Consider the following 25,831-nt stretch of genomic DNA (forward strand, 5'->3'; position numbering starts at 1 on the left):
GGACTATCTATCGCGTCTCTTATTCACCGACTGATGTAATATTCCTGTGGATTTGTGTCATGCTGTGAAAGCATTCACCTGACGCAACTCTGCAAAAACTACCTATCACTGCCATTCATTAAAATACCATAAGACCATGAAGTAAGAGGCTTAATACCCAAAGCCTCTCTGTGTTAAGTGCCACTAACTCAATTATCTTGTGGGTGACTGGATGCTAAACATGCCTGGAAAGCTCCGTCCATCCTGTTGGAATTACTAAACCCAGCCTTGGCCTTTCGGGCACCATCCTCCAAATGACAGAAATGATTACACCTCCTGCGCGTCAAGTCGTGCAGCAACTACTGCTCCACTGTGTCAGGTATTTCAGGAAAACATGGCAGCCATGTTGTGAACGGGGGCCGAGGGAGTTGTTTTCCAGTATGGTGGAAGCAGATTTGTGTGTGTGAAGGACGGATGGATGGCAGTTGCTCGTAATCCTGCCCATAACACTCCCCCCTAAGGCGAAGTTGAGCAAGGTATCACCTCCCTCCTCCTCCTCTGCTACCAGCCCCTCCATGGCCAGACGAAGCAAGAGCCTCAGACGTTTTAATTATTCACCAGGTGAGGATGACTCATGGTGGCTGAAGGAGGAGGAGGAGGAGGAAGATGAGATGTGGAGGAGGAGGAGAGCAGAGGAGGATGGGAAGTGGAGTACAGGGATGAGAAGAAAGGGAGGAGGTAAAGCAGATTAAAATGATCAGTGTGTTTTTGTGTGAAGGGTCCAGGGAGTGTGGCGACAGGTGATTTTAGTGTCAGGAGACAGACTTTCTTATGGCTAATGTGGGCGTTTTTGGGTGTGTGTGTCTGTCGAAAAAATTGTGTTTTTTGTCTGTTGTCAAATCCTAGACATTTCACCTAATGCCGCCTGGATGAAGAGCTTCAGCATATGGCATATGGATCCTACATCATCCGTCTTAAACAATAAAATCTTATATAGTCTGCACAGTAGCCTTAGAGCAAAAATAATAAAAGTTAATATGCCCGTGACTAATGCATTTGGTCATAAAACATACTCTAATCTTCCATGTGCCTGCAGAGTTACATTGAACATACTTCCTTGTTGTCTGACGGACAAACAACAGACAAACATATGTCAATATGATTATATGAACCCAAAGAGCTACATGTTATATCGCAAAGTCTGTATTGTTTCAGGAAGAGGATTAAGATCGTCGCTAGCATCAAAACAAAGACAAGAGAACGGTAGATAGAGACTTGGGTTATCAACTGAAACTTGACGTTGCTGTTTTGTCGTAAACATGCTTGTGCAAAGTCATGAATTTTAGAGATGTTATCTCTCTCCATTGACTGAGATAGCAACACAGGACTTTCCTTAGTTTGTATTTGCTATAAATACAGGTTTACTATAAACAGACCTGTGAATTTAAATAAAGTAGTGTAGACCAGTGACGTCTGTTGAGAGGTTTGTATTTTCACCATATGGCTGGTGTTATTCCGTATTCCATGTTGTTCATCTGTTCCTTTGTGCTTTCTTATGATGAGAAAAAATCTTGCTACATGAGTACGTGGACTATTTTTAGCTACGGATTGACACAGAAATGGTCCTATACTGAAGATATACACCAGTAGGAATCATGATCAGGCTTCGGAGAAACACATTTACCATATAGTAGGATCAATTCATTGATGGTCTTGTTTTCTCATGGATGTGTTGTGTTGGTGGTCAGAACATTTGCTATACATTTACATATCAGTAACCTGTGTCCTGTGAATGTCCATTAAATTAAACTGTGTTTAAAAAAAAAACGTGTTATGCTTGTTATGTTTCCACCCAATCAAGGGGTGCATATGTATTTGACTTTCTAATAGCCAAGAGCTACAATCCACTAACGCAGAGCTTGTTTAATGTACGCAGGTGAGGGAGGGAAGGGACAGAGCGAGTGACAAAGACAAAGAGAGGCAGAGTAAAGATAAACGAAGGAGAAAATGTGTGTGCAGTGCACAGTTATGTGAGAGAGAGAGAGAGTTTGCGGTGAATATATAAGGTGGGTGGTAAATCTTAGAGGTAGGCAGGCGGGAGCACAAGAAGGTCTATTACAGTCTGACTCACCCTCCTCAAAACAGCAGCACAGCTTGGGCCCCCGATGGTCGACATTAAAAGAAAAGCTCTGACAGAACTAACCAGAGACAGAACTACCTCTGTCAGCTGGTTACCACCTGACCAGCACATAACCAGCTCCTCTGGTCCTTTTGCAAATCTGTATCCAGCAGCCTCTCACAGAAACAACGATCAATTTTTCTTCTGTGATGCACAAATAGTCTTTCTGCAGAGGCGTGTGGCTAATATTAACTTAAAAAATGCAATAAATGCTTGCGAAAAAAGCAGGTAGTGTGATACTTCATCACATTTGCAGTTATTGTGTTTTTTTTTAAGGCTGCTTGTATCTGCCAGTCAGCTTTTTCTGTACCGTTTGCTCATTGGCTTTCACCTACACATCATTTAAAATCCTATACAGTAAGTTCCTGCCGGGCAATCAGAAAATAACATTATGTAACACCCTGTGTGAAACTAGATTAAATGATGCAGAATTAAAAGTAATCAATGGTTCATCCTCCTGCATTTATATGCAGTTAATGATGATCCAGCCATTAGATAACATGTGGATAAAGGGCCGATAATGAAGGGAAGCTTATTGACAGTCCATAATGAGAAAGATTCTGGGGAGCGTGGATGTGATCAAACTTACAAAATCATGGATTATCCTCAACGGAGTCATAGAAAAATGGACCAAAATGACCTTTATTTGTTAATTTACTACCTATGAGTTTGTTATTTTGTTGACCTGTCAGGGGGAAAAAAAGCCTGTGCTTTAAGTTGCTCATGTCTCTCTGTCTCAATCCGCCTGTCCTGTTGAAAAAGCAAGAGCACCGCACTGAAGGAGGTACTGACACTGATCTGAGGAGGCAGAGAGCATGCTAGGATGCAGTCGGTCGGCTTGTAAACACACTTGGCTGCCCTTAGAGGACAAATGTTGAAACAAGTGGCTCTGACAGTAACAGTGAAGCTTTGAGGAACTAGATTTTCCTACCTTCATCTCTATTTTTTTCCTTCTTAGTTGACTGTAGATATCTCTATCTCTTTCTGAACCTTTGTCCTCTGTTCGTCACATTTTTGTCTGCAGCTGCCCCTCGCTCAGTCGACTGCACTCTCGGCTAAGTGGGGTCTTAACAGGTGTTTGTAATATACAGGGACGCATATTTGTGTTCGCTTGGATGGCAAAGGGCTGCCATTCCGGTGATTTTCACTGGCTAAGTGACAGAGGAGGAAGGGCGTGGGGACACATATTGTGACTTGTTGTGACATCTGGCCATTCGGTGAGGAGGCTGAGGAGATTTTCTTGGACAAAGGGGGCCTCTTCTGTGTGCGAGACTGGACCAGAGTGCAGTGAAGCCCGCACTGACAGAATGTTAAGCACCAAGACAAATTTGAGCTAAACGGTGACACAACCTGAAGAAATGCATTCCCTCCGTCTCTCATACAGTTTCACAGATAAAGACACAACAGCTGCGTCCAGCAGCTCAACAGCATCACTGGTCTGATAAGGAATACTGGTTGTGCAGTGGGAGAAGACATTTGCATGCGCTGATGGCTGCAAATCAACCATCAGCGAAGTGCGTTGCTCATCATGCAGCTTTGCTTTGAAATGCTCAGCTGCTTTGTGATGTCTGTGGGTACAATAACAGAATAGTGTCCTATTTCTCACTTCTGTGCTTTGTTTAATTTGAAGCAAGAGGGAAATCACATGCCGACCTGAAACAAAACAGCACATTTGAAGGGAAACGAAAGTAAATAATGGCTGATTGCTTAGAGTTATGGTGTGTTCTGTCTATTCACAGGTTATAGTTCTTATGTCTATGGCTAATGTTTATAATCTCATGTTGAAGGGTAGCTTCTGGTTTCTCATAAGTGAATTATAAGTGAAGCCCTGGAGGCCTATATTTTAAAGGTCCACTGTGTAACATTTTTGGAGGATTTATTTGCCGGAAATGGAATATAATACCCATAAGTATGTTTGTGTAAGCGTGTAACCGCTCTAAAATTAAAAACATGTTTGGTTTTTGTGGCCTTTAGACGCAGGCCTTCACAGAGACTGCCATGTTGTGCCGCCATGTTTCTACAGTAGCCCAAATGGACAAACCAGTGAATGAGTGGTGGAGTCGTCAGTCTCCGCCATTTAGTTGTCGCTAATTGTTACACGCTGGACCTTTTGGGACTGTGTTTGATTGATTGATTGTGTGTGTGTGCATGTGTGTGCATGTGTGTGCACCGTATTGTTGCTCACCTCTCATGTCCTGCCCGCAGCGACCTGGCCCGCAGGTGGTGCTCTGTCTGGGCATACGTAGCGAGGTGCGTAATGGAGTGTGCCTCTGCTCGTCCAGGTATGCCAGGTCCTCCAGGTGGGCCGAGCTGGTCGCTGTGATTGTTTGTGTGCGTGAGATAAAGACGAAGGGGAGAAGGAGCAAGATAAAGTTAAAGATAATATCCTACTGTCAACATGCATGTACATTAGAGACATATACGGCAAACAAGCCCTAAAAGAGGGCAGCAGTGAGTCATGTCCGGCCTGAGGCCATTGTTATGCTAACGCAAGCCAGCGCTGTCCTAAAATTCCCTCCTCTCAGTGTCTGTCACATGGCGAGGAGGCAGATGCCCTCTGACCTCTCTCAGGATTAATTAGCTCAGCAGACAAATCTCTTATTCATGGACTGAATTCTGTCTGACGCTGACTGCTCAATGTTCACACCTCGCTGTCTCATCAGGGCCGACGCTCATAAACCAGTGCATATTAAAGGAGCTTAGGTGTCGCCAATATGAGTAAGCAACAGAATACTCAAACTCCGCCATTCTAGTGCGAGACGAAAGTAGTCTATGGAATTAAACAGTAAAAATACAAAGTCCAGAGAAAATTAATATTCTTCTAGTGGTACCTTAACCCTATAACGCCAAACGTATCATATGTGATACATTTGTTTTTGAGCCCTCCACATGAGCAGTGTGACAATTTTTTCCTTGACAAACCCGATGTACAAAATTATGGGAAACCCGACAGAGATGCAAGCACTGCGTAGGCCACTTTGCCCATGTGTACTGTGAGTGCATCTTTGTCTGAACTACTGTTTTCAAGCTTACCATCACTCAAAATAAAAAGGTTGTGAACCGCAAAATGAGTAAAAACAACTGAAATGTTATATCTTCCAGACTTCCAACCTGCCAGTTCCATTGCTGCATTGTTTTTGTTAGATTTTTTGGATTTGTTGGATTGGTTTGTGTATTTTTTGTTCAAGAAAAAAAAGAATCTTTGAGAATTGTGACCCCTTGATACGCTGTATCAAATATGATACAAATTAAAACCCCTATATGGAAAATTAATATTTGAAATATCAATATTCTGTTTGTTCAGAAGGACCAATAATTTCCTGTCAATTATTTAATGGTTTGGGCTTTACAGGGTTAATGGGTAAAAGGTAAATAGAAGAGAAGGCACCATCATTATCACCTTTAAAATAACAAAGAAGTGATTTGGTGGGACATTATAGATACAAAGTGAAAAGTGAAATGTTACCTGAAATGCCAATAAACACACAGGAAAATAGGAAGTTGGTCTGTGAACTGTGACAAATATATCTTACTCTCTCCTAAATAAATCTGTTTAAATATGTCTAATCATCTGCCCTGTTGGATTAATGTGGGTTCTTTTTTATTAACAAACTTTTTCCTGACACTATACCCGAGTTACTCTAAGGTTCTGAGATCCCGACTCAAACTCAAGGAGATAACAAAAGGAGAGAATATTAATGCTTTCTGCCCAGTAATATCCTCAGTGTGTGTATGCCTCTTCAGTCAGTCCGGGAAATACGTACGGCATAATAATCCCTCCGAATGGCAAGCCTCTCAGTCTACCACCTCTCCCTGGTGTAAAAATCTCCAGAACATCAACACTGATCCTGTTCTGTCCTTGGTTCAAAGAGCGGTGTCTGTGTTGTGAGTGAGCATGTGGAAGTGTGTGTGTGTGTGCTTTGCTGACTGAGTCACTGCAGCCGTTGGACCCACAAAATTTGCCACGAGTTTCCCAAAATGGAGGTAAAATAGCAGCTGAGAATGCTGGAGGCTTGGCCCTGATGGGAATGGGGAGTGTGTGTGTGTGTGTGAGGGGGTGCTGGTCATTCAACTGGGCTAAAGGTGGAGACAGTGGGGGCATCAATCTGCTGCTAAACCGAGGGGGAGTGACTCGGGGCTAATGGGCTGATAACAGATTTCTATTTATTCTCTTATCTTCACGTTCAATGTTTGTTTGAATGTGAGGACTCAAATCTGTGCGCTCATCATCTCTATCTGCAATGCAGCAGTGCTGCTGAGGATCACATTCACAGCTCCTGTGTTGATGCACATTGCACACATATTATAGTGAGAGGGAAATAAAGAGGAAGGAGATACAGTGTGGAGGGATGAGAGTAAGTGGACGGACGGGGGAAAGTCAGGGGAAAAAAAAGAAGCTTTTGTGAGCGGCAGAGTGCTTGGTTGCTTGGGGGCAACGACAGACACTTCAGACACTTCCTGATTGACAGGGTGACTGATAGCATGAACAACTGCATGCTCTCTTTCACACACACACACACCAGCTGGCCAGTTACAGTATTATTTGCGAGTGCTGGTGCTTTACATTAGTGATGAAGCATGCAATAATAATAAGTATTTTGTGATACTGGTCAAAATCCCTGGATTGAATATCAGAAAAAGAAATTAGATATGCCCTAAAAACCCTAAATTTCACAGAATGTAAAGTGAGCTATGTATGGCTTCTTTACAGGAGCATTTTTTTATTCAGTAGGAAAACTGTGTTTTTGAAATGGTAAATGAATCAGCACATATGTGTTGGTAACACTTTGGTAGTTCAAAAGATGTTAAAAACTACTGTGTCTAACTGATATTGGTAGATACCTTAGGGTTGTGAGTTCGGCATTGGACAAGAAAAAGTTCCTGCTTTAAACACTTCAGGATTCTCCTCCTGAGGTTTGAGTATTTAAACAAATTTGTACATGGTACACCACAGATGGGCGACCAGGAGAAGACGTTCCTTTACACTGAAAAGCCTTTGTTCTGTTGATCTTTTATCTTCGCCAAGTGAATTTAGAGACATTTAGTAGGGAACTTAATAGTATGAGAATTTCAGTGTCTCTTACGTCCCTTTAGTCTTTTATATCAAAAGCAAGTGCTCCTTCAATCCCCAAGCAGTTACATAAGCTGTTGCACACAGATCCTTAAACATGGCATGATATTTAGACCATTTTGGGAAAGATTATTGTGTTGGGCAAGGTGAGGTGATTAAAATATTTATATAATGGTGCCTCCAGCTCAATTTAACATAGGTAAATTTAATTACACTGGGAGAGAAATAATCTATTCTAGTAAGGATCTGCAGATCTGTAAAATATACAAAATGTTGTCTCTCGACAGACAGGTTGTACATTTTCTTTTCAATTTCAAAAACTCTGACATGACTAAATCTTTTAAATGTCTTGATGCAGGCATTTTTCAAATATCGGTAAATAAACCCTTTCTTAAGAGACAATATATAACTCTGTTAACTTCAGAGTTAAAATGTTAATTGCACCACATCTGAAAGTGATTTGTTTCTCAAACAGCCCTAAATGCAATCTGTATTTGTGGCCACACATCTAACAAACACCGCAGAGAATGATCAAATGAATTAAAACAATCCCGTCTTGACCTGCAAAATGATTTGCAAAAGCCTGGGGCACAAACGCGGATGTTACTTTGTGTTCAGCTACTAATACCTTTGCAAACACCATACCTTAATATGGTTTATTTGGAACATCATCGACACAATTTTCTGAAGTTTAACCTGCTAATAAATACTTGGCGGTGAGTAGCAGCATTAAGCAAGCATTGAAGGCCTCATCTTTTCTTAACTAACCCTGATGAATGACAGAGACTCGTCTAGCACCATGAAGGCTGAGAGAACAGAAATACTCTTGGTCTTGGTTATTCCTCCCTCCATATCCATCTTCAGCTCAGCCAACGCACTGCCTTCATTAGGTAATAGAGAACCCCCCCCCCCCGCCCTTCCCTCCTCATTTTCCTCCCCAGTTGCCTTCTGCTCTTGCACTGTGTCTCTCCCTCTCTCTCTCCACACATCAAAGTGAGTCTCTCTGTCACTCTGGGGAATAGAAACAGTTAATGCCTGGGGCTTTGATGTTCCACTGCTGTGCAAGCCCAGCCAATCCTCAGCCTGTGCTTTCCTCCCATCCCTACAACGTCTAACAATTCTTTGTGGAGGAGAGTGAAAGAGGCGAGAGAGGCAGATTATGAAACTCTTTCACTCCTCTTCCACATGTACACATCTCCCTCTACTCACCTCTTTTTCCTCAAATGTCTTCCCTCAATCTCCCCTTAGTTTTCTTCTTTTTTTTTTTTTTGCATCATCTGCAGCTTATGGCATGTTTTAAAGTCATCTCCAGCTCAGTCGGTCTACCTTTGAAGGTCTGAATGTTGAGGGGAGGAGATTAGATCGAGGGCGAATCTCTGAACCCGACAGAGTCACTGCACCGCCAGACAGCAGTGTCAAACGGGAGAACATGACCAGCATAAAGAAAGCCATGGCTGCAGCGATGGGCCTCTTTAAGCGTTATATATATATATATATATATATATATATATATATGTTTGTCTACAGTACATGCAGACACAGTTTTTCTAGTGGGAGTGTGAGAAGTGCATAATAGAGCTCATCGCCTGAAACAGCCTCTGTCTGATGTTGACAACAATAATACAATCAGGCCCATTAGGACTGGCTCAGTGTTATGAAACTGACATTTTCCCTGATGTATTTATTGTCACTTTTGGAAGCCCCCCCCCTTTTCCAGGCAGCTGTGGCCCACAGAGACACACATCAGTTAGGACCTCTGTCAGCAGCAATACGCCAGCGTTTCCTACGTGATATTCTTGCAGCTGCAGTGAGTTCTGCAGAAGCTTTTTTTCCCCCTCCCTGACTGTAAGATGGTGCTCTCTGGTTTCACTCCACACCACGCTGAGATTTTAGAGGACTAAATGCCACAGCAGATTTGCAGCTACCCAAAATGTCAACATAATCCCATTACAAGAGCTGTATCCTTGTTTTTTTTTTTATTTTAGAATAAAAAAAAATACGTCAACTAAGCTCCTTTTGAGCTCTGTTTCCGATTTAAGGAAGTTTAAGCTGAATTATCCTAGATTTGCAGGAGAAATGCGATCCGAAAATGTGGGATCTCAATCTGTTGATATGAGCAGTTCACAGAGTCGGTGCTTCACCTAATAAACCTGAGGTTGAAATCCATTATTTATAAAAAAAAATATGCGACTTCTTAAGGTCAAAAAGTGTAGATGATAACATCTACATTGCTAATAGCCAATTAGAGAAAAGGTTGTGAGAGAGATTTTGATGTAGTGACTAGAAACTAGAGAGAACATTAGTTCTTTTGACAGATGAGAAACATCCAGAAGAGAGAAGATAACTGATCAGGCTTATATCGCACACCTTACGGTTTGTGCTCTTCAACATTTAACCCCTGCAATATCTGCCATGCATGAGATGGGGTTTTATTATTCTGCTCTTTCCACTGTCACACATTCAAAGAGTGGGATCACACTTCATCTGGAAAGAAAACAGGCAAGGAGAGACAGCTTGATAGGAGTGAGAAGGGCGCACAAAGGATATAGGAAATAGGGTGTAACAGGACTGAAAGCTAACAGTTCAATCCAATTTAGCCAGAGAAAATTACTTTTTCTCGGCAGAAATTTATCTAATGCATAACTAAAATAACCTTATTTATGGCACCCGCGGGACAAACTGTAGCCTTTCATAGGAGAGGGAGGGGAAAGAGGATGCGACTCACCAGCCACAGAGTTAGGGCGGGGCATGAGGTACAGTGGGATGGAGTGGGCAGAGTGGGAGGACATGCTCTCCAGGTTGCGCTCAGGGATTTTGTTGAGGCTGTAGGTTGAGGCGGTCATGTTTTCATCCACCCTGTACAGGAACGAATCCATGCCTGATTTCTGGGACTGCCACAGTTTGAGGTTCGCTCGCGAGCCTTCGCCATATTTGCCGCCTCGCTCCATGTTTTCGGAATAGCTGGTGAGAGTAGCTGCAACAGAAACAAAGACGTAGATCTTTAGTTTTGCCTTCACTTTCACACCACATGAATTCTTCTCCCATCTAATTTAGCTCATGTTTACTATTGTTGTAAATCAGAGGCATGGTGTTGTTTTGTGTTGCCTCATCAAACTACGGGCGTTCCAATCAAGTGCCTTAATTCAGTAAGCATTTTATCTCTCTCTCCTACAAGAACGCCAGAGTTCATATCATCATGATATTGAATTGTCTGCCCCTGGGAATACAAAACTGAGTATTACAGCAACTACTGTTTGACCTGAAACCAGTCACAGACAGCAAAGAATGGAGTCAGACACACTTTCTGTTCCACACCCAGCCTTTAAATTTTGACTGTAAGACTTTGAGGTGGACCACGCCCAAGTTCAAATGACCAATAAAGACAAGTGTGGCATTGAGATAATCATTTTCAGTTAAAAGAGCCAAGCTCCAACCTCAGGCATGTTCCTACTTACTGACACAGGCTTTTATCTGACTTTGAAGCTGGAATCCAGCATTTAATAGATTTGACTGTATTTGTATTTTAACTTTATTGCCTCGTCTGAGTTTTACCACTTGTTATCTTCAATTACCAATTAAAATATGCATTGTTGTGCATGGCTGAAATCGTGTAAATAAGATGATGAAAAAAAAACTTGACGCGTAAAAAAGATAAAAGTGTGTTCTTTAAAGCAATTCTTCTACTTGAAAAGTGTGTTGTTTTTCTACAGTTGCCTCAAAAGCGAATTTATGAAAGCACCGAAAGTGTATTAGTCAAACAAATCAAATATTAGCTCCTGCTTTAATATTTTTCATTAAAAATGACAATAATGAGGCCTTGCAGCAAAATGAGGAGTTTGCATGTTCTCCCCAGTCACTGACGACCTGATCTGGATATACCTCGCCTATCGCACAATGTCAGCTGGGATTGGCACAAGCAGCAGTAGACAATGATAATCTGATTGAAGATATTTCTAAGCCTTTTTCCAAAGAATTGACCAGTATTTTTGATTCATTGCATGTCCGTTACAATAAGTGCCACAGTGTTCTGAATTGATCTGACTTGGACACTAAGGTTTTAGTCTCCTTTAGGTGATACATATATGGGACTGATTTTTCCGTGCTCAGGTCTCACCGATAATCCCGCTGTCCCTGCTCTCTAGTGTTGATGTGGGACTGGTGACAGAACCGTAGGCACAGTCCTTGTTGCCAACCTGGCCAGGCATGGCAGAGGGGAGGGTGGAGCAGGGGCTGCCTGCAGGGGGGGAGGCAGTGCTGCTGGTTAGGGTGGAGCACGGGCTGATCCTCTGGTTCTGACCCTGCGAGAGACACACATAAACAGATTTTATACGCTTTGTGTGGTTCCAACAGCTCAGTTACGGTGAGTATAAATGACAGTATAATGCTTGAACTTTTAATGTCGGAGTCAGAAACAAATAAAAATGTCACTTCACTTCTGCGCCTTTCAAAGTTTTAGCCCCCTGCTGGCATCACCACACGAGTCCAGTATGTAATAGTGTTACCCTGACACACACAAAACACCACAACCATCATAATATCGAACAAATGTGTGGCCTTTTCATGAAATCCAGGCATGAATGAGCTTCCACCTGTAACACCTACAGTTCATACATAAACCTCATGTGGAGATGTGAGGAATAAATAAAGTTACATGACAATTTCTAATGTCTAACATGTTTTTTTTTGGTAGGAGTATTATCTTATCCTCTTTGACAGGTCTATTTTTATACATAGGGACTACAATTAAGTCTAAAAAGGAAAAAGCTGAACGTGAGCTTCCATACACACACACTGAATTGATGTGTTCCTTTCCTTCCCCAGCATTGTTTCGGCACCATGTGGTGACCGTCCTCCACTTCGGCTCTGAAGATGAGCTTAGATGACGGCTTAGATGACATGAGACCACAAAAAACATAACACACTCTGCTCTGTCTATGCTGCTGCCGGTTCACTAAACACAGAGACACACATACCAAAAAAGATAGAAGCTATATGTGTACACACACACAAGAAAAACAAGAATGCAAAACACAATTAAATGCTGCTGTCAATGAGGAAAGAATGGGACGGTGAATTTGTGATGCTTACAAAAATGTAGTTAGGTTTAAACATTGTTATAATACACCTGCACACATGATTATATTCAGAAGTAAGGCTGATCACTGATTATCCTGTCACTTATGGGATAGTACAGGTGGTCAATTAATCACTAGATGAGAAGATTGAATGGACCCCAGCTCCTCCTGCCCTCACATCAAAGTGTAACTGAGCAATAGCCCAATTAACAATTTGAAATTGATTAGGCAATCAAGCGTGGCTCCAGTATAATTTGTTTTGCACATTTGCACATGTCTGTGTGTAAATGTCACATTTAGAACACATAACAACATTTAGAATTTTGCTATAGCATCTTAGTGTTGTCTTTTGATCAAATTATGGTGCCAGACTACAGGTCCTCCTAAGATAAATGAGACATTTAGCACCATATTTCATGACAATGGCTGCAATAGTTTTCGATTCATTTCACTTGAAACAAATGTCGACCTCATGGTGAAGCTGGGAGGAAAACAGGAGGATCGAGCCTCAAGATCAATTCTCTGGGAACAACGGATATCTGAGCCAAAGGGTCACTGTAATCAATCCAACTGTGTCCAGAGTTCTAAAGAACATTATGTTTCACGCCTCACTGAACCCACAAAGCCAACGTATGATGAATATCACCTAAAAGTGCTAACTAATCGTCAAAATTGTTGTTGGATTATCAAGTTACTGTTTAATCACCAGTCAGGCAATAAAAAAGCAACTCCAGCAATACATGCACACACACTCACTGACCACATGTGCAATCTACCGCAATCCACATGTTCTACCTTTACAACTATAGAAGTCAGTTTTCTTTGACAAGTTTGCAGTTTGCCGTGTCCTTGAAATGGACAGTGCTTTGTTCGTTTGTGTATGGCCCATTTGCAAACACAATGGGAAAGAATATAAGAAACACATTTTAAAATTCTGTTTACGCATTTCAGAGCAACACCGCATGCTATGAACTATGCAATAAGCATAATAGATCTCTCACAAACAAAAACATAGCACAAACCGGCCAATATAGCATTTGTAACGGTGGAATATATGTGGTAGAGATGTTGTTTTGGGCAGCAGCAGGATTTCAATAGCACACAGTAGCACTGGCTGAATTATACACTGTGTCATCTGTAAATACACTGTCCATTATGGCACATGACCTCTGTAGCCCCCTGCTCAGTTGGTTGCACAGATTGAGTGTGAGAATGAGAAACTATTTTTTTTTTTTCCCCGGCACTTGTTCGGTCAACGCCGGACTCCGCTCTCGTCGCGGACACCCTGCTTTAAGTGTCATGTTTACAGGAGCTTGACCCGGACGCAAACAAAACACACACGCTGACGGTTTAAGCTCCGAAACCTCTGTGTGCCCACAGCGACACTGCGGCTCTTTCTAGTGGGCTAATGAACCTCATCTTGTGCAGGCGCGACCTTAACTGCCGCATGAGAATTGGATTGAACTTGGAGCGTTTTGTCTATTCAGAGAGCGAGAGCATGAGCGTATGAAAGGCAATTAACTGCACTGTCTGAAAGTTAAGGTCACCTTGTTCTGTCAGCTGGTGAGGTCTTGCAACAAAGACATCAGCTATTGTAGGAATTTAACCGTGTCACATTGAAAATGGTAAGTGGTATGAAGAACATGAAAAAAACATTTAAAAAAAAGACAACAGGTCTATATTGTATTTGCCCGGCAGACATAAAAGTTACTTGTTTATGTCAAATATAATAGCGTAATTAGAAATATTTAAATACAGTATATATATTGTAATTCTGTAAAAAATAATAAGAGCCCACCTTCCAAATTACTATTAAATGATGTCCTTTTGAATTGTGTTGGTTAATGAATCAAACACAATTACAATCTGGAGAGGAGAACAGTACATGGGGCCAATATCCAAAATAAGTTTGTACAGTGTGCACGATTTAACAGGCTGCTGGTGTGAGTCACATCTCTAAAAAGTGCCGCTTGAATAAACCTCTCTCAATTTAAACACCCCCACTGCTACAGCAGCACTCACAACAAGCACAGGCAGACCATCAGCCTAATCGCTTATCCACACTACTTTAGTGAGAACCCGTATCTGTGCCTGCTGGAAATGCTGTAGCAACAGGTTCACCCCTTTTACCCACCCCCTCCCCCCCTCCATTTTCCTCCCTTTCGCTCTTTCCACCATGACTGTTATTTCCCCTTGGTTTGGAAAATTCATACCTGTCAAATTAGGTTTAGGTAGAGAAACCAGGGCATACGCTATAGGGCTCAGAGCAGGCTTTTTCTGCCAAGATATGTTTGTTACACAACTGCCAGATTCCCAAATAGAAAGGTTACACTGCAGCAGAGACATGCTCAGCCTTACCTGCTGCACGTCAACGCAACAAACTTACTTTAAATTACACATACATTACATAAGAGTATTTATCTAGATGGCAGATCCAGCTCACTGTGGTTTACAGAGGAGTCTTTTGATCTGGCAATCTTTGGCTTGCAGACATCTGTCACAACTGAGCGTAAACAAAGATATTCTGAATATAAAATGCTGAACTGATCGAATCTGCTGACTGCGTGTTCGTTCACATTCCCAGGCACAATCTCTCACCGCAGAAATAACAACAGTATAAAGATAAAAAAAAGTACTACATTAGGATATGGTATATCAATACGGAGGATTAAAATATTAATAAAAGCACGTCAGGAATCTTTTATCTCACGGCGAACGCAAGCCCAGACAATGTTTTTCTGAAGCTAACTGACAGTGACTGTGTGTGTTTGAAGAGATGTGAACACATTACCTGTCTCGCCTCGGGTTCCTCCATGCTGTACTGGGTACCAGCTGGCCCCTCACTCACTTTGTCTCCCAGAAGGAAACCCAGGCGCGTCATCAATGTGTTGGCTGCCTCATCCACCGACGGAGGGGGGCCCAGCTCCTGGCTTGACTCCCCTGCGGAGGCAGAGAAATGGAAGGAGGAGGGAAGGAAGGAAGGTGGGAGATGACAGGAGAGTGAAACTGTGTCAGTGGTGGGCAGAAACGGCACAGCAGCTCATTTTCAAAAACACTCACACACACGCTCGTAGAAATACCTCGAAAATGCTAAACCCACTGAACATCCACTACTCTTGTTTTACAGGCCTCGACACTGGGACACAAAACACCTGCACGCTCTGAACAATAAAGAAAAAAACACCCTACCTGAGTTTTGCCGCAGCTCAGTGCTGTGCCTTACAGACACATTCCTCAAGAGCTGGATGTTTTGGTTTAGGTGTCTGCTTACTTCAACTCCAAAATCCCTTCAGCCACAACTACAATAATCCTTTCAGGCTGCTTTCAAACCCCTTTACCACGCTGACTGGCAAAAAGCCCTGTGCACTGACGACAACTCCTTCCGTACCTCTCATCACCACTGCAGCTTGTGTGTGACGTAATAAGATACGCCCTTCACCTGTGTGTGTGTGTGTGTGTGTGGGAGAGAGAGAGAGAGAGAGAGAGAGTGAGAGTAAGAGAGAGGGAGGGACGATTTTATGTATCCACCTCCCTGTTCTGTTTACAAAAGACTCCTGATGCTAAAGAGAGAAAACAAACCACCAGGATGAGCCTGTGTGATAATCAGACCATCCAAAACACACACACACAGCTGAGGGATTTCAGTCGCTCACATTGAACAGGGACCCAAAACTAAAATCCTTTAATGACCTCATCACCTGTCGCCCAGTTGCTGGGTTACTTCCTAACCATAACAAAGCCTCATCGGTGGTGTCGTATGTTTCAATAACACCTGGCTATAAAGCCCTAGAGGTTCCTAGCACTTCCTTCTATATCAATTTCAATTCAATTTCATTTACTCACTACAGTGCTGTTCTCAGGGCTGCAGCGTCCACTAATTACTCTCACCAGTGCTTATAAACTAGTATAACTCATGGCTAAATACCAACAGGTGTAATTGAATGCATCAACCTCTGAATTGGCCCTGACATTAAGGAACTGAAGCCGACACTATGAGATGGCTGGCATTGAAATAAATAGTGGCAAGACAAGACAGTTAGCAGCTGCGCAAACTGTCTCCTCTCTTTAACGCTACACGCTCGTTTTCCTGCAGGGCTGGTTGGACCAGACTGGCAGGTATCTGTACCAAATCCTGACTGACGAACCAATAGACAGTCCCAGCTGCCTCACCACCTCTTCCGAAGATAGACAGCTCGGCGGAAGCCTGAGGTCTCTCACTCTTTTGTTCAAAGACCTGAAGACAGACAGGAAATCTAAAGATTGGACTCCCCTCAGTTCACTCATGCACAGACAGGCCACAGTCAGGTTCCTCATTAGATATACTCTCTGAGCAAGCATCGTACGAGGAAGGGGGAAAAAAAACCTTTGAAGCAAATGGATATGACATGTTGCTGTGCTTCAATTAACACACACACACACACACACACACAACAGCAACACATAATGAGATAATCACTGGGCATTATGTCCAAAACAGCTAAGTACATATGACTTGCTCAGTAATGCAGTTGGATATGTGTTATATGGTGGAGAAAAACGTTGATGAGGGCCTCCAAGGTCAACTAATCCCAGAGCATCCCTGGAGAAAGACTGCGGTTTTAGAGAAGGTGTAGATGGAATTACTGCTCCCCCCTCTTTACAGCTAATATCACAGGGGACAGCTGAGATGCATCGCCATCAAGAGGAGAAAAATGCAGGCAAGCAAAAGCAAAACATGTACTCACTGGTTATGAGTAGCCACACTGACATAAATGAAGCAACTGAAGGGCCACAAATATAGGTTTTTTAAAAGAAATAATAATCACTGAACCCATCTTTATATGCAACATGCATAGATTTAACATTTTCCAAGTAAAATGCTATAAAAATCCACCTCACAAACATTTCCTATCCTGTGACTATTTCAAAATAAAAGTCTGTGAAGGTGCACAGCTGAAATGTTTGGTCTGCATTTACATTCTCTTTGCATAGCACTCTACAGATCACAGCACGTAATCTCAGTGCAAAGAGAGGCGTAAAGGGGTTGTATTTTTTTTGGCTGAATTTTGTTTTGGGGCGTAACATCAGTTAAACTGGTCAGAGTTTTGTTTGCATTCCCTTTAAAAGCCAGGTGCACCTGCAACAGCCACATAGCTATGTCAATGGCACATGTAGGAAACTGGAGAAGTGAATGATTCTCTGCTGTGGAGGTGATGGATTTCGCTTGTGCACTGGAAAAATGTGCAACAATGCGCCCGACCACAACTCATTTTAAGAACAACACACCCACAGGCGCACCGATGAACGCCGGGGGATCCGATGCTGACACAATGTGGCGCTGGGTGTGAAAATGACAGCTGCATCAATTGGAAACCAGCGACGACACCTGTGCTGCCCTGTGCGCCACACTTTGCCGAGCCCCACATCAGACTTTGAAACCGACTCTTATATTTAGAAGGCTACCTCGAACTGTCTCTTGATCTGAGCAAGAGTCAACTTGAGGTAACCCATGACGAGGACGTTGCGGGCCGGATAAAACCGGTTTGTGAACCGGGGCCATATGTTGCCCATGTGTGTGACATAGAGTATGTGTGAATTCTGCGTGTGTTAGTAGCAGAAGCAGCAGCAGCAGCGTCTGTATCCATGTGTCTGGACATGGAGACAGTCAAGGCTTCCAAGTTGACAGACTGGTAGTAGTAAGCAGTGAACACATTAACATTAGCACTGATTAGTCAATTGCTCTTGGGGGGAGGGGGTGGGGGGGGTTTTGCGGTCATGAAGTGTGATCAAACAAAGGCTCTGGCTGTCTCTCTCACGTCTACCTATCTTTGAAGTTCAACCATGTCTCTCACGTGATTTGTTTGTACGTCATTAAACCGCCACACTACTTAAAAAACAAACACACACACTTAAAACACATGGAAGAGTCAAATAAAGCAAATTGTTATACAATCACAGGGGATTCACCTATGATGTACGTATGTATTGATTACAGCTGCGCTATTTGTCCTTTAAATAGAGCTCGTGACAACCACACACTCTACCTCTTACTGACACCGCAAGAGAAGCGCACTGAAGAACGACTTCAAAGCCTCATCGTGACAGTATCATGAAAAAGACACTGAAAGGAATGTTCACATCACAGTGACACCATAAAATCCTTAATGATCACATTTGAATATGAAAAAAATAAATCAGGCATACCACAACATTTCTTATTTTTCTGAACCAGCCCCACCATGTTTCTCTTTCTCACATACACACACAAAATGTGCATGTCCATGTATATACTGTACATGCGCATTAAAACGCACTCCTTTTCTTTTGGATTCTTGAGCTGCATGGGCGACAGATGGTTACCATAGCAACTATCTTTGCATGCAGCTAGGAATGTGTTTCTGTGCAAGCGCATCTGTTTCTCCCCTGGCCGTCCACAGATCTGCCCTCACGCACAGAGCGATGGGAGTGGGAAGCATGTGTGCTGCATGCAGGAGACTGGACAGCACAGGAGAGGGTGTTAAATATGCCTGGACTGCAGGTAAGATAACACACACACACATACACCATGTGGTGGTGGCTCCTATTTCACTCATAGAATTCTCTACAGGCCACAGAGGAGCTATTATACTGGCTCAAGGTGAAGAAAACTCAAAGAAACAATGAATGTACAAATAGAGTATGTACTCCAAAACGTAATTACAAACCAGGGAGTGGATCAAGAGGGTTCACAAGGAATTACACATTCCTCATGAGCACAGTGCAGTAATCTTAGATGTTTCTATGCTAAGAAGTGAGGACACCAGATCTGGGTTAAGAGTGGGTTATATGTCGATATACTCAGCAGGCTTTATGACTGTTTACGTCGTAAAAAAAACCTTTTGGGAACTCAGTGAGCAATGCTGCATTGTGATTTGATGTGCTCTGCATTTAATTTCCTAGAACAACCGAAAACACAGCTTTGAATCTTGTTATTTCACGGATACAGGGTTTTTAATATTGAATTTTTCAGCCGATGTAGTGTGTAATGATTAATGGATTTTGATGAGACTGAGGCAGTAACTAAGGTCCATTGTCTTCATGGTTATAAGGTTTTTACGTGTATTAATTCTAAAAAAATATCTCATATACTTGTGTGAAGACTTTATTGGTATACTGTGTTGAAATCGTATTCTTTCTGCTCTGTTTGTAGGTTTATAGTCATCTGCTTCAGTATATAACAGCAGATACCTGATCTATAAATCAAATTTCCAAACCAAAGGAGATAAATAATGGGTTCACCTTTTCTGGTTTCATGATGGCGCCACCACCCTTGGCATTTGTTTATCAATTCTGTAGAGTCACTCAAATCACGCTTTAAACAGCATGGAAACATACCTATAAATATCACTCCACTTTTCTCAAATCATTCTGAAGTCTTCGTTCATCAGCACCAGTAACACCACACCAGCGTCTACTCATAGTTTTTTATACTACAGCACAAGATTGTTTACTTTTTTTTTCCTCATTTCCATTTCCAGCTGCCAGATTCTGTCAACGCCTGTCCGGACAGGCCGAGAGGGAAAAGAACATTTACATTTTAGCCAAAACGTTTTTTTCTCCTCTCTCCTCATTTAAAAAAAAAAAAAAAAAAAAAACGAATAAAAAAGACATTTGAAATACTTATTACACTATAACCTGCAATAATACCACTTCAGATCTATTAATCACTACACTCCACACATACACTCCACTTTCATCAAACAGAAGTGTTCTCTTGTTTTACATAACAATTAATAAGAATGAATGCTTTAAAGGGAAACTTTAACGACTATAACTAACAGTATATTGTTATTGTGATAATAGCGTTCACATATTGTGGTAGAAGTACCTCGTCTGGGTATTGACTGTAAGAAAGTTGAGCTCCAACATCATTACAAAAGCTTTCACTCTGTAATGTAAAGGGAATAGCTGATGGCGAGTTTTATGAGCTGGCTCGCAGATTATTCACAAACCATATTTATGACCCCACAAATTTCTTTGTGGGCCATAACAATCAGCTGATACCTGACTTACTTCCAGGCAGCAAAGAGTCAGCTGTGGAGTGTCGACTGGCAATGAGATGAGATATTAAAGTCAGTGCCCTGCTGCGATTTGTGCCAGAGAATCCTTGTTAAGACCTAAGATGTCCATCTGTCCGACTTGGAGGGGGGGGAGGGGTGCAAGTCATCACCCCTGAAAACTCATCTCGGCTCTCCTGGCTCCGCTCCATCTCAGGTTGTTATTACACAGACAGTGAATTTGTGTTTGTCAGCAACAGTTTTCCTGCCTCAACGGCAGCCGAGATTACCACTTCAACCCTGAAATGTCACATCTGCAGTAGCTCATACTGTAACCTCATCACAGCTGATTGATTATTCCAGAGTCTGCTTCACGGGACTTATGCAAAAATAAAGAGTTGACAGTCCATGATCTTCAACATAAAGTAAAAGGTTAAACCCTTAATGTGCTACACGCTCATACATACGCATATTAAATGTGATAAAATGTTACTTTAGCAGATATCTATAGACGGATCACCTACTTAGCAATCGTATTGAGAAGAGACTCTGCGGTACAGGCTGACGGATGGAGAGAGCTGCTATCACTCTGTCAACCATATCCCTGCTAAATTACAACAGTTTAAGCCCTGAGATTCCATCAGTATGTCCCCCATGTCTTCATCCAACTCTGGGACGGCTGCGGCTTTGTTCTACTCGGCTGACAAGTCCACAGTGCCACCAGAGATCCAGCCAACAGGCCCGGGTCCGGAAGCTTCAACTGCATTTCTCAGCAGCAACAGGAAGAGGAGAGGCAAGATGAGAAAGCAGATATACTAGAACCAAATCTCTGCAGAGCACTATCCTCGAGTGACCTGCATTACTGTCCTCGCCATGCCAGGAGGGGAGGGAAGGGAGGTTTGACAGGGACAGATAAGGGGGGGGGGGTTAGTTAAATCTGGACTGTCCACAGGATTACTGAGCAACCGCCCACTGTGAATAGAACAGCAGTGCCACCTAAACAAACTCTGCCTCTGAGAAGCAGCACACAGCGAGAACCCAGCAAGGGAGAATTACACAGAGAAAGAGGGAGGAGGAAATGAGGATGGACACAGTGGACTCCGGTAAAGCCATTTCATTAATGACCTCAGTGTTTTTCGTGTTTACAGCAGTTGACACAATTACCAGCACATTTTCAAATGTTCCTAATCACTCACTGTGTGTGTCCCTCTCTGCTGAAATTACTGACAGGAAACGCACCATGCATAAAGTAACAACGAAATGAGGGATGAGCTGGCCAAAAAAAACTTACCAGGGCAGTATGTGTCCAGGTCTGGATTCTTGGCAGTGGTGGAGGTGTGTTTAGGGGAGCCAAGCTCTGATTGTGGAATGCGAGGGCTCTCCACAAACTTTGCTTTCCGCAGAGGGGCTGGGAGCAGAAAGCATACACAAACATAGAGAAGGGGACAACACGTACACATACACACAGAGAGAAAGACATGCACACACAGAACAGGGAGATGGAAGAAGACAAGAAAGACAGGAGTGACAGGGACAGGACAGGGAGGGAGGGAGGAAGACAGAGAGCTCATGAACTTGAAGAAGCACATTTATAAAAAATGAAAACATCCAAATAGTTTCTATTTGCTTTGGTATGAGTAAACAAGCAACACTGGCAATGCTACTGGGCAAATCACTTCACTGGCCAAACCGCAAAGCACCATTGAAAGTGAATCTGTCACCATATTTCTCCCATGCATTTAACTCACAAAGTAGGAACTCAGATGCACCTTTGAAACTGAAAAGATTGAGTGCAAAAAAATAAATAAACTTGTTTTCTGTTTGTCCAATGTCATAACCACACCAAGGTTGCTAATAAGATCCATTTTGGGAATGTCCTCACGCCTGACTCGGGCACAAAGTCTGGGACATCGACTGAGTTGCCTCGACAAGAAGCTCACAGTGAGGATGACAGAGAGAGTGTGTTGAAAGCCGTGGGTGGCAGCTGTGACACAATCTTTTTTCCGGTTTTTGGGGGAATGACATGGGGGCTTCAGAGGATTGTTACCCCAGACAAACTGACAGTATCGTGAAAGTATGGACTGTGGGAGCAGTAGAAGGTCCATGAAGCATAGGATGGACATGCGCTGAAGTTTGACCAATAATGTACACACAGAGAACCCATCCATTTAGTACTTAAGTCAGCAGAAAACATTTTGCTTTGTGTTTGAATCATAAAGCGGCCTCAATGCTTCCTGCACTGAAAATCAGAGCAATACAGCACTGACATACTATTTCAATAGATTCTCACTATATACTACGGAAGCAGTATAATGGAGATGGGTGAAGGATCATTTGGATCATTTGTGCAAAGAATCTCCACTCATATCATCTAAATTATGTGTAAGGCTCATTTGTTTTTTTTTCTTTTCTTTGCTCTGTTGGATAAAAAAGGCATAATTGGCTTATTTAAAATAGATTCCAAGCGTACCGTATGGTGCAAAAGTTGTCCCATTCCTATTATGGGTTACGTGCACACGCACAAAGCTATCTAATGTAACAGTTGCTTTGTCAAAGGCATATTTGCCAGGTTGTACAACAGAACACGTCCTTGCCAAGGACACCATTTCACTTCACACGAGTCGACCATCTGTGCAGCTGTCCGTGCAGGTGCATATTACCAACTAAATAATGAGCCTGGAAATAACAGTGAAATACGGCACCGCTGACTTCAGACCCAAGTTTTTGTTGGTAGAAATCATAACCACTTTCCTCTGCCTCAAGACACATAGACAGATGTGCCAACAATGCACCCTGACACACCTAAATCTAACATGGACACACCTGATTCCAACATGGACACACCTAAATCTAGCATGAACACTGAACATTGACACTTTAGGTGCTGGACAGGTAAAAGACAACAGTGTCAGTCTGAAACACATAAAGACCATTATGCTATGGTTGGGGTATGAGATATGAGATCACCCAAATAGTCTACAAGTCTTTGTTGCATAAAACCACTATTACAAAGTGTCTTGGATCTGAATAGGAAGTGCACTAGTACCTTTTCTGATGCATCAACAACAGAAAACATACTTGGTATTGAAGTGGAGGATAGGTAAGGTAAGATGTACCTTTATTGATCCCCCTCATAGGTAAAATTCTCAAATGAAAACTTTAGAAATGGCTCTCTCATCCAGCATGGATTGAATGCGACAACGCTCAGTGCATGTGTGTAGACGAAAGGCTGCATGGACTCATATTTCTTCATTCTAATTCATGTCGCTGAGTGATTTTTCAGACGTGAGTCACATCGACCCCAAAAAAGAATCTGTCTGCCACGTTTATGTCCGTCGATTTGCTGCTAAGTGATCTGACGTTGGCGTGCGATCGGTGGGATATGAATGTCTGCACCCAATGACATGGTAAAACACCTATTAGTTCCACAGATTTCTCAGTGAAAAATGGTAAGCGAACCAAAGTGGCAGCGTCATCCCTGAGGACATACCGACAGGCAGAGGTATTTGTTGGAATGTTTCTTTGCTCACTCATTTGAATTACTTGCTAAGATCTAACGACTTCATCCAAATCAACACCAACAACAACCAAACGACTTCTTCCTTGAGCCATGTTCCAACTTTCTACATAATCACCGAAATCTGTTGTCGAGATTCAAGATTGTCTGCTCACACAAATCCACGCAGTCAAACAAACATAACAAACTCTATACTTGGCAGAGGAGCGGAGGAGGGATGACTCCATCAGTGCTGTGTCTGTACATGTGAAGTGGATACGTTCACTAGTTGTCACATGGCACGGTATTAATGCTCCACGTGTGTGCTGTCTGGAGGAGACTCGGGTAATTGACCACTATTAGGACCTGAGCCAGCACAGATGCCGTGGTGAGAAACCGCAAGTGACAGCCAGGTGGAAGAAGTGACCAGAGTTATCCACGACTGGATCAACTGCAGTGACAGAATCTCAAGAGCGATATATCCTTGAAATGCTCTGCTCTTTTCATTACTGCTTGTGAGTCCTATAATTTGCACATCACATCCCAAAAATGAATTTGCATTATTCAGACTAAAACTGGACTTTGAACTGTAATGGTACTAAATCTAATTTCTCAAAGAAACTAATACACGCAGACCATCATTGAACTCTGGCATTCTGGGCATGTGCCATAATTCTCACCTCCCGCAATAAACCTTGAAATAATAGGAGCTGATAGAAGTATCAGACAACAACAAAAACATGATGATGATATTCAAGCCAGGAATTATGAATTTATGCTGTGTCATCTTCAATAATTTCATATTTTAAAGATAAAACACGCAATGTTGACTTCCGCGCTCCTTGGGACGTCACAAGACGCTAAATTCTTGGAATTGTTGTCTAGCGGAGCTCCGCTTTGTCCGTGAAAGATGCAAAAGTGCTGGCGAGGGCAACGGCATCCGAAAACCGGAAGTCCGCGAAAAGTTATATTCTTGGCTCCACAGTGCAGCACAGAGTCCTACACAGACTTCCAGCCTCAGAGGATTTATCTGTCCAGTGGATACATGTTATATATGACAGCAATGTGCCTGCTAGAGCCTGCAAATGATCACTTTTCCAAATGCTAACTGCTGTTAGCTCCCAGTAGCCTTTGTGGCTGATGTAATTTCCTGTCCATTAAGTTTTGTTTTACTTTAAAAAATTAAAAAAAGAGATAGTACTAAACAGAGCGTTCTGAACAGGGCTGTTTTGGCAGGGTGATTGAACTGCTGTGGTGCTTAATCCTTATGGTATTTTGACCAAAGCAATTACATGTTCATTAGGACACCAGGGAACTAGTTTAACTTGGAGAAATAGGGTGTAAAATGGGGCCTTTAAAATTGATGGATGTAGAAAGACCAGCTACACCAGAAACCGTCTAATACCAACGAACTGAAGGTGGCTATATCGCCATACCTTCATTCAATAACTCAATAATTCCACAATTGTGCTTGTATACCGGGACAAGGGCAGTAGTCCAGTTGATTTTGTTGTGAAATGTACTGACTGAATAGGGAGTTGTATTTATCGGAAACAGATGGACATCCTTTGCTCTGATATCAATAAGCTGCTCTTGTACCTGCACGGACACCTCTTGCAACAGCTGGCACTATAGCTTGGAACAAGTGACAAGGAGAGTGTGAAGGACTGAGCCTTCACATGACAATGTGTCTATAAAAGAGGACCAACAAAAGAGTTCCTCATACAGTATATAGATGTAAACATCTAAAATGATCTCTCCTCTATTTTTGGATAGGCTATAGTGGAGGGGAGAAAACCGTTCCTTTTGTATTTGCCACCCTGATCTAGCCTCTATAAAATGGTGAAGTGACAATATCTGTTGGATTAAATCCTCTGCTATAGCACAGGCTGCAGCCGACTAAATCCCGGGGACTTCTCCCCCTGCAGTTCTGTTGTCAGCGAGTATGGGTGACAGTGTGATGGATGGCAGCAGGCAAATCCACTCCTCTAATGAGCTTATGAATAAATATATCTA

General features: G+C 42.5%; 1 protein-coding gene across 1 annotated transcript in view; it reads right to left on the reverse strand.

Moving 5' to 3' along the window:
* Positions 1-25,831, reverse strand: part of tanc2b (tetratricopeptide repeat, ankyrin repeat and coiled-coil containing 2b) — a gene marked incomplete at its 5' end in the record, with an annotated part of 62,489 nt that overhangs the window by 19,040 nt on the left and 17,618 nt on the right. Inside the window, 5 exon segments of the mRNA XM_083904285.1 lie at positions 4,344-4,475; positions 9,955-10,203; positions 11,344-11,527; positions 15,096-15,244; positions 21,611-21,727. Coding sequence (XP_083760411.1) covers positions 4,344-4,475; positions 9,955-10,203; positions 11,344-11,527; positions 15,096-15,244; positions 21,611-21,727 — 831 coding nt within the window.

This window comes from Microchirus variegatus (genome assembly GCF_963457635.1).
Source record: "Microchirus variegatus genome assembly, chromosome: 17".
Lineage (NCBI taxonomy): Eukaryota > Metazoa > Chordata > Actinopteri > Pleuronectiformes > Soleidae > Microchirus > Microchirus variegatus.